General features: G+C 44.2%; 1 protein-coding gene across 1 annotated transcript in view; it reads right to left on the reverse strand.

Annotated features, from left to right (window-relative positions):
* LOC103371708 (juxtaposed with another zinc finger protein 1-like) overlaps positions 1–10,618 on the reverse strand; it is a gene marked incomplete at its 5' end in the record, with an annotated part of 16,437 nt that extends 5,819 nt beyond the window's left edge. The window contains 4 exon segments of the mRNA XM_008301127.1: positions 518–714; positions 1,854–1,926; positions 10,311–10,500; positions 10,502–10,618. Coding sequence (XP_008299349.1) covers positions 518–714; positions 1,854–1,926; positions 10,311–10,500; positions 10,502–10,618 — 577 coding nt within the window.

Consider the following 10,618-nt stretch of genomic DNA (forward strand, 5'->3'; position numbering starts at 1 on the left):
CGCGCACACACACACACACAGCAGTAGATAGCGGTTAGGTTTCAGCCTTTTCCACTTTGCACTCTGACAGAAAATTTCCAGAAATATTAGCATGAAAACATCCTAAAATATACAAAAATATTCCCACGGCTAAAACTGCATAATATGTGTTTTCTATTGACAGCTCCATTGCTGAATAAAAGCTCAGCAAGCTCTTGAGCTGCTGACAGGTATTCCTGAGTTTTCACTTTGTGATACAGAGTCATTGAGCAGGTATGAAAAAAAGCTGCATTCCATTCGCGTTACAACTATCTTCATTTGCTCCTCAGTGCGCTGTCGGATTTGATGAATACACTCCTGATGGCGCAATCATAACTCTAAGCTTTTTCTCTGTTTCTGCCAGTTGGAGTAATTTGCATTCAGTCAGTTTCAACACCTCCATTCCCTCCACATGTATACGCAATCTATCTTTCCTCATCACAAGCACACACTCACTCACTCACTCTCACACACTCACACACACACACACCTGTCGTACCTGTAGGTGTGCTGCTGCGGAATGAGGAGGAGGGGGTGATGGGGGGCGTGACGGGAGGCGTCAGGTTACCGCTGGTGTGGCGGGGAGGTGTGGCCGTGCTGTTCCTGGACACTCCGCCCGTGATGGACAGGGACAGCTTGGGTGTGGCCTTCTTCTTCATGGTCTCCTGCTCCCGACGGGCTGCATCCGTCATGAACCTGGCGGCACACAAGAGGTGTCCTCACTTAGCATTCAATCCAATACTATATTCCTTAGGCAAATAATAATATTCACCCACAGCTTAAATTAATAACATAAAAATCTTCACACAGATCCTTTAGACTTGTTTTTTTTTTTTTTTTACATGGTGATCGGGGTTTATATCTGTGGAAAATCTACTTGTCATAGCTCTCTGGTGGACAAATTATCTCTATACTCTGAAATGACCTATTTTGGTGGCTTTGTAATGCAATTTTCTTTTAATTATTTGGCCGAGACATCTCATCCCTGCATGCAATATCATTCATCAACAAGCTTGCATGTGACAGCCGTGTTAATGCTAACTCGAGCGCTCTATAAATAGAGGCGGTGCCGGTCAAACATCCTTCTGCATTGCCAAACATTGCTCGAAAAATATTAGTATGATTACTGTTAACAACAACTCGGTCTATACATCATTCCTGTTCTCATTATTTGCAAATAAAAGGACAACTTACTGTCTGTTCTGCTGCCGCAAAACTTGTGGGATTTGTTACGCTAAATAACAGCCTTTAATGTTTCATGTCATCTAATTATAGCTGTTGTATAGATCGTTGCTTTTAGAAGGATAGAAGGATGTTTGTGGTGGATTTAGACACAACTGCGCTGCTGAATACAGTGTCCCTTTAAACATACAGCTGCAACATGCACAGTAAATATGGATGACATTTACAACCTTGCCACTCGAACGATTATCACAGAAAAAACAAACCTCAATCTCCCTTTCTCTCTCTGTTTTACCATTATCTTTCTCACTGTTACGTCCTAGAGTGATTTAACGGGGCATTAAGTAGAATGTGACACATCGGTTCACCACACAAAAACACACACATGTCGTAATCCTGAAACGCTGCCTTTGGCTGTGCCGTTCGCAGCACTGGGAGTCAGGACCGATTGTCTTGTGTGGTTTTTCAGAGCTGGTCTGTGGATGAGTCACTGCTGTGTCTATGGGAAGACATGAGTAATTTGAGATGCCCTCCGCAAGCCACATGTACGCACACTCACGCACAATGCAGGACGCAGACTTTCACCGGTGGAACAATGCTGCCCTCTGTAGACGGACACTTTTCAAGTTGTGTTTGTGAATGTGTGTGTGTACCTGTTGATGTAGCTTAAGGCCAGATAAGTGGGCTGCTGTTGCTCCTGCTTCTCCAAAACCCGCGGATCTGTGTCTGAGAGAGAAAGAGACATTCAGATTAATCACCTCTCCCTGTGAAGGGAAAATGTTGAGTGAATACTCTTAGTATGTAGCTGACTCATACATGTATTCTTCCTGCCAGACAGGCTGATAGATTAGTGGATGTTTCTCACACTGGGTTCTCTGTATCGGTTCATAATGTGTGGCACCCTGCAGATACATTTCAGATGCTTTCATAAGTGCCGCATTATTGCGCCAGCACCGAGCTCTCTCTAATTTACAACCGATGCTTTTCCCTAAATGACCCAAGGCTGCTTAATTATTGCCCGAGTCTGAATGTGGCAAAGAAGAAATTTGTCCGAGAGTGAAGGAGCAACTCGGAGGCAGTGATGAATGTACACAGTGTATTAGCCAAGACGCGCACACACACGCGCGCTTTTTCCAGTTGACTTGCTAAGTCAGTAACACTACAGTAGGCAACTTCCACTGCCTGGGGGAAGCAGCGTTAACTTCAAAGTCCCACCTCCCACCCCCTGGAAAACAGGAGCAAGTGTGCATGAAAACACTGCGGGTGGGTTGCATCTGTGAACTACCAGTGCCATCAAGTGTTCAACAGGGGGACGTTCAGAAGGAGCCCAACTAGAAAAAAAAAAACTAATAGGTTTATGCCATGGCATCTTTGTCCGTGTGAGTTTGTGTGCACATGTAGGCATAATTGCTGCATATGTAATGGATAGCAGATGTATTGCAATTCAGATCCAAGGACTCGACCATCTCCGTGCAACGATTCACAACACACTGCAGGACGCTCCTTCCAACTAATCCCAAGTGTGTGCTGGCCCTCTTAGCCCTTTGGTTTTCAGGCTTTCACACCTCATAATTAAAAAAGAATGCAGACTTCCCACAGTGCAGGAGAACACCAAGAAGACCAGAGAGGGAGAAAACAACTCAGAAAAAAACACTCCTCACTACTGCTCTGGGAGTACAATCCAGAGACCTATACAAGTGACTTTCAAAACATATAGCTTAAAAAGGTTAGGCAAGGAACAGTAAAATATCAGGACTATACATCCCTGATCACACACACAGGCTCACACACAAACACACACACATAAGGTGGTCCACAGAGGTGGTCTTTGACAGTTTTTTATAGCTGAGCCTTAATAATCCTACCTGCTGCTCTGATGTAGAGACCAGAGCTCGACCTACATCACTCACAGGGCTGAGTCATGAGACGTGACAGACAGTGAGAGACACCAGCATCCTGAGGTCTGACCTTTTGGAAACCACCAGCCAGGCTGAACGACACTGGGAAAATTCTAGGATGGCAATATTTTTTTTTGCATCTGTATAAACTGCGATGCAGGGGAGATGATGGCAAGGATGACTACAGAGTTTGTCTAAGGATATTTGAGGGTCAACAAATCTTAAAAGTAAATTTGTCAATGGATATAGATTTATAATTTCTACGAGTCCAAAGTGGCATCTTTACATGACTTGTTTTCTACATATCCAAATTCAATGTCTAATCTTGTACGTCAGAGAAGAGCACACTTGGTAGCAGCAAAATCTTTCTGTGTCAAGTGATTCTTTCATGGTGAGAAAGTTTTCAGTTGATGAACTAAACGATCATCTAATCTCATCTTTCTAGAATTTTGTAGAAACTGACTCAAACCTCCATATAGTCGCATCAGCTCAGAAGTACCAGGAAGTCTAACTGTGGTGAAAAAAAAATCAGCCCAATGCAGCGGACCTGCAATGATTGATCGATTAGTTGTCAACGGTTTTGAGTAATTTTTTTAATAAAAGAAAGGTCTGAATTCTCTTCTCAAGGCTTCTACATTTGGCTCCTTTACTCCCCTATGAAAGTACACTGAATGTGGTCAAAACAAGGCATTTGAGGACATGGTGAGGTGTTGGAAAACGCTGACGGACATTTTTCACCCTTTTCTGACATTTTATAGACTAAACAACTTACTGATTAATCAAGACAATAATCGACAGATTAATTGACAATGAAAATGTTATTTGCCACATTAAAAGGTACCTTAAGGGCAGAAAAGCAAAAATACAGGGAAGAAAAATTGCAAGCTTTAATTACTTGGGATGTACAAGGAGCTGAGGATTGTGGATGAGGTAAGTGTGTGTGTGCGTGTGTGTGTGTGTGTGTGTGTAGCGAAGGGGGAGGGGTGTTGGTGGAAATGGAGTAAGCCAGGTGCGGAGAGCGAGAGCTGTAGTAAATGTTCGCCGGCTTTTACGACTTCCGCTCACCTAGCAAGACAGGAAGCTAACACGCTGCTGATCCTGCCGCTGTAGCAGGAGACAGACCTGCACGCGAACACTCCCAAGCAACACGTGTATCAATTTTGACTTATTTAATCCAAAAGTTTAATTTCAAACTCACAGCACATAATATCAGTAGGCTACTGGAAGCGCTCGCTTGTCCTGTACTTCAGTGCATGTGTGCTCCATGGCTGATACATTTCAAAGTCTCTAAGGTCTGTAAATATATCCCTAATTAACATTCCTGAAAGCAGCACCCAATCAACAGCCACTTCACTTATTTCACAAAACACACATCCATCTTTCACCAACGGCACACTGCTGCCCCCTGCTGAATACGCCCTGTCTGCATGCGTCCACATGTACGAGCACACCGTGCAGAGGTCTGTGTATGTGCGCCTTCATGTGTGTGTGTGTGTGTTGAAACCAGGCCAAGAATGCATGGCTTGTTTTGCAGCCTGCTAATTAAGCCACAGAGAGCATTTTAACGTGTTTCTAGAGCAGCAGGCAACCGGATGGAGCGAGAGGAGAGGAGGAGCGGGAGCAAAGGGGGGGGATATGGGTGGAGGGGGGAGGAGGGAAGGCAAACTTCTCTGTAATTACACTTCCTAGTGCTTGGTGGGGCGCTCAGACCTTGCGACTTCTGAAAGGCAATGTGTGTGTGAAAAAAGAGGGTCTGCAGTTTCCAGTTTGGGATGCCAGTCCAATAATTGCTCCGCTACACCCTGACAGGTCATTTAGGAAGTATGGGGAACACACGCTCTCATGTGCACAAACACACACACACCCCTTCCCGTGTCACACCTCTAAAAGTGGGATGGGAAACAATTTGGCACGTAAGACCCAACTAAATAGCCACAATCCTTATCATATTAATAAAAATATAGAAATAAAGTTCTGAAATTGATTTGGATCTCTATATGCTGAAAAATCCCATACAGTTGTCCTCAAATGTGTTCATACCCTTCCATTAAAGAAAAGGCAAAATTCACAAAAAAAGTCACTCAATAACTAGAAACTGAAAAAGTAATAATAAATAAAAATTTGCTAAATTATAATTTAGTGAATTAGACATTGCTTTTGAATTGTGGCTGAAAAGAATGATTTAAAAAAAAAAAAAAACTGTCCCAGACAAATTAGAGCACGTTGCTGATGAGCAGTGGGCCACCATCTAAATCAGGGGTCTCAAACTCTGGTCCTCGAGGGCCGCAATCCTGCATGTTTTAGATGTTTCCTTCTGCCAACACACCTGATTCAAATGATCAGGATCGTTATCAGACTTCTGCAGAGCTTGATGCTCAGCTGATCATTTGAATCAGGTGTGTTGGAAGAAGGAAACATCTAAAACTTGCAGGATTGCGGCCTTCGAGGACTGGAGTTCGAGACCCCTGATCTAAATCAACAGGTGCAGAAGTCTGATTGAGAGTTACAGAAAACACTTGATTGCAGTGATTGGCTCAAAGGGTTGTTCAACAATACAGGTCCCATCATGCTTGTTGTTTTTTTGTTTGTTTTTATATTTCTGTTGAACCACAATTCAAAAGCAATGTCATGATGTTCATTACATTTTTATTTATTATTACTTTTGTCAATTTCAACATATTTCAGGGACAGCTTTTTTTTTTCACTGATTAGTCCCCTAAATAATTATGAGTATCGACTGTTTTATCTGATCATCTGTCCAAAATTCTAAAACTTTCAGCTTAGTATCATGTACAACAGAGAAAAGCAGAACATCTTAACACCTTAGAAGCTAAAAGAAAGTTTTGTGTTGAATTATGACGTTTTGCAAAGTCACACTCAACATTCAAGAAACAAAGAGAAATTCTGATACAGTATATCGCAAAAGTGAGTACACTCCTGTGTTATATCGCTTAAATGTCAAATTATTCAAAATCGTATCACCTTACAGGAATCACATTACTTCTGATTACAACAGTGAGGTATTTGCTCTTATGTAAAGGTGAAAACTAAGAGTTTACATTTACTATATCAAAAATACAGGCCCCACAGTAGAAACTAAATGCAACAAAAGTCCTTACTGACATTCAAATCTCTTACACGACAGACTCCATCCGTCATAGCATTAAGGATACCAAATTTCTGCCATATTCTGCCATTCTGCAGACACTGTTTTATTCAGCCACTCTATGCTGGTATATCCACAGGCACTCATGGTGCCATCTATAAATATCATCTCCAAAACACCCTCTGCACTCATGCAACCCCATCATGATCATCATCTCCCACCTCTGAGCTTCACTGTCAGGACCATGCATTCACTGTGTTAGTCCTGCCCTGGGTCAAACCAAACATGCCCCACCTGAGCTGAACCCATTCATCTTGGTCTCATCTGACCAAAGAATGTGCTCCCGAGATTTATCTGGATTCTGTTCAAGTCCTTAACCCAGGTTTCCTCTTGCGGTTTTGTGCTGGAGAACAAGCAGCTATGTTTTTTTTGGATGCCATAGAAGCTGACAGTATACGACGTTCTTCGCGCTTTCTCTGCTGTCACAGAAACTCGGACTTCCATTGATAGTTCCTGTGCCAAGTTTGAAGCACTTGCATCTCTGTTCAGAGCTAGATGCAGGTAGTGCACTGTTTGAGGTGGTATTTTAGGATGTGCAGCTCTGATTAGTGGTCCTACAGCTTGTTCTGTATCTCCTAATCACTGCTGTAGCTGTGTTTTGACTGATTTTTGCCAGTATTTTTACCCGTTTCCATCTGTGTAAAGTCGCACTGTCAGCTTTTTAAATTCCTCTCAAATTTTTTTTCCCATGTGGACCAATAATACAGACATGCAGATAAACTAAGTCCATAGATTTAAAAGAAAATGAGAACGCTCTGATGTTCAAAGGTCACTTTCTAACCATGTGCATGCAGTTAGGCTAATTCGAAATCACAGGTGCAATCAATTTAGTTTCAGTGAACACAAGTTCTCTAATCTGTGTGTTGGTGATCACAGGAGATTCCCTTTTGTTGAGAAAATACTCTACTTTTTTATCAATCAATTATTAAGAGGCAATACAAATTTGAATTATTTGACACTTTAATGATATCGCACAGTGGTGTACGCACTTCTGTTGTGTACTATAATTCAGCCAATAACTTTATTCACAACATAAAGGCAGAATGGTTTGCCATCTGTTAGTATTAGATGGTTAAAAACTACTTCTCCATCCTGTGATGATTATATCATTAAAAAGTTACTGCAGACTAATGATTGACGTGCTTTACTAAAAACCATATCATTACAACACAGTGCCATTGTAAGCAGTCACGTCAAATCACAGCTCAATCTTTGAATCCAGATGTAAAACCAAATCCAAACCAAAATATCCACGTAAACTCCGTCCAAACAAAGCTGACATGTTTGGGATTTCCTCGTACTCACACCCATGTTTTTGCTTTCTTAACCTTCTCTTTCAAATCTCTTCCCCACTTTTAATCTCTATCTGCCTCCTCCCTCCCTTCCTGCTCTTTTTTTGCTGAGGTAAGAGGCAGGTATGTGCTTGTGCAGGTGAGAACACAGCACACTGCCGATGTGCACGCACGCACAGAGCGCCTGACATCATTACATTCCTCAGACCTTACCTAGACTCACCACACAAAGCCTTCGACAACAACCGCACTAAACACAGTCCACCTAATCCAGTTCCTCTGGCATTCAGCTGTAATCTAAACAGTGCGGGCATGTCATTGGAAGGCCGCTACCCTTTCTTCTAGGATGAGGTCAGCACTAAGGACCCACACATTACCCAGTTTTCTCACGGAAAGGATCATGCCAGCCTCATCTGGTCTGCTTGCGGCGAGCTATTGTGGTGTCAGAGAAGGCAGGAGTCCAAATAAGATGCAAGCTGAGATAAGTGACTTCAACAGCGGTCCAAAATCAGAAACAAATTGGGACTGTTGCGGCAATGTAGCACACAAATTGCCCTACCACAAGAGGGCAGCACAGTCTGTTGTAATGACCAAATGTTTCAAGCACACAGGCCTTTCACTGATCTCTGCAACCTCACTTCCACAAGTTCTTACATCTCACAGCACAAGGTTTTAGTCACTGCTTAGGCTAATTGATTTATGGTTGCTGTGTGCTTTTTCATAATCTGTGAGCACACTGAAAGAACAATCAATACAATCTCCTCACAGCTCACCTGACGTCTCAGGTGGAAAAAAATTAGGAAGATCAAATCGGCTTTCTGCTTGATTGATTATTGATCACACGCCGCGGCACAACTTCAAAATCAAAAGGAGAGTCAAAGCCAAATGCAACTCGCCCCCCTCTCTCTCCCACACTCTCCCTCCAATCCCCTCCATCTGTCACGCTAATCCCCGTAGTAACTGATCTGCAAGCAGTATTGATTAGACTGTGTGTGATCTTGACACCGCTGATGACCAGGCGCGGTACGAAGCGAGCAGAGGGGTAATTCATTAATCCGAAGAGATCTGACTAGTAAACTGCCATTCTGCTCAGCTGACGGTTGGGGGGTCAAAGGTCAAGCTAGGAGGCAGATGGGGCATATATCAGTGTCTGTGGTGTTTGAGGGTTGAGGGATTGAGAAAATAATATCTGCATTTCTGTCAGTTTTGTGATTTTTTTGGTGATTGGGGAATAAGGCAGACTGCACAGAATCAGGTCGCCTATGCAGTGGAATAAAAATCAAATGATGGGTTCACTGCTCCCCTGTTTAATTTGGAGGGGATCCAGTGAGCATATGGGTTAAAATTAAAAGCGGCTCCCCTCCTGCTCCACTTTCTTCTCACCCACTAACACAGTCACCCTAAAACTTAACCCTCTTTTTAAACATCTGCACATCAGCCCCGTCCCACATGTGAGGTGACATCACGCCGGGCGTCCTCGCCACAGCTGGCAGCTCGGCTCTTTGTTAGTGAGACAGCAGGTGTGTAATAACTCCGCCAATATACTGCCCCCAGCCCTGTTAGAGACTGCCAGTTGCCATGGAGACTGGCTCAACGAAGCATCCATTTTACCCCCCCCGCCTCGCCCCCTTCAAACAGCCTCATGAGGATGGATACACGCCACAAATAATGATTAGCCCTTGTCAGTGTTGCTACACATTAGTGAGCGTTTTGCAGCTTCACAACTCCCCGAACACTTCTATAGTATCATTTTTCTGGCGGATTACAGTTTAATCTACCAGATTGGATTATACAGTGTGTAAGTAGAAGCAAGAGTTTGATCTGTGCTGCAAATACTGTTGAATATTTAACAAGTATTACACTGCAGGGTACTAATTAGACTATATATGACAGCTTTTTTTTCCCACAGCTATATCAGAGCAATAGGAAGGAGCCCTGCCTCAACTGAAATAGAGGATGCTGGTGACTTTTCAACACTTTAAATCCTGCTAAGAGAGGCAGTTTAATTCATTCACAATGCAATTAAAGCATCTTTTTTGAGAATCCACAAACATTAGCTGTTGAAATGTAACTACTTATAGCACCAAAAATGTACTTTTATACTTAAACATAGTGTTTCTTTGCTCTCTGTTATGTCAAATGGTGCGTAAGCTGATCATCAGAGGGTTCACTGTCTGACAAAATCTAATAAGCGATGCAACAAGTTGGATCTTGGATGATAACCTAATTATGGCACGATTCGTCTGCTACAACTTGGTTCAGCTGATACTGTGGTAATTAAGTGACATAATGGAAGAGGTGATGTCCTGCTGCGGTGAGAAAGCCGAGGTGACGGTCCTGACAGAGTTTTGGGCAGCGGTGTGAGAGGAGCCGCGGCTGCTCTGCATCAGGCCTGGAAATGTAAACACAGACTCTCCAGCAGCGTTAGCCGTGAAACCGCTGCCAGCCCCGGGATGCTAGTTACACCTATGAGACCTTCGCGGGCCCTGGCTGCCGAGTTACCGCTGCAAAGGTAACTGTCACAGCTAATGCAAAGTAAAAGCATCCCCCGCGGCGTATTTCACAGGAAAACGCCGCTCTGGAAATGATAAAAGTTGCCGAATAAGTCGCACTCCGACGGAGGCTCGACGGACAGCGAGCGGCAGGAATAGCGGAATGCAAAAGCCGAGCCTATCTGCGTTTAGCTAGCTAGCTAGGGCGCTAGCTAGCAGCAGCTAGCCGTCTAGCTCCGACTCCCCCTCCGGCCCGACTCACCGATGTGATTGTCCTCGATGTGGACGATGAGCTCGGCGAGAGACTCGAACTGGAGCCCGCAGCCCCCGAACCTGCAGGAATTAGAGAAGAAAGAAGCGGCGGCGATGCCCGTCATGTTTACGGCGCTGGTGCATTCACCGGGTGGAGGGGGGGTCCGGGGAGAAGGGGCGGTGAACGAGCAGGCAGAGAGGCTTCGGGTCCGGGGTGGGAGCGGGGCAGAGCGCGGAGCAGCGGAGCAGACACCGGGCGGCCAGACAGGACAGCGGCGGACGCAGCTGGGAGGCAGGCAGGCGTGACGGTGGGGGTGG

Source organism: Stegastes partitus, unplaced genomic scaffold, assembly GCF_000690725.1.
Source record: "Stegastes partitus isolate 25-593 unplaced genomic scaffold, Stegastes_partitus-1.0.2 Scaffold1631, whole genome shotgun sequence".
Taxonomy (NCBI): Eukaryota; Metazoa; Chordata; class Actinopteri; family Pomacentridae; genus Stegastes; species Stegastes partitus.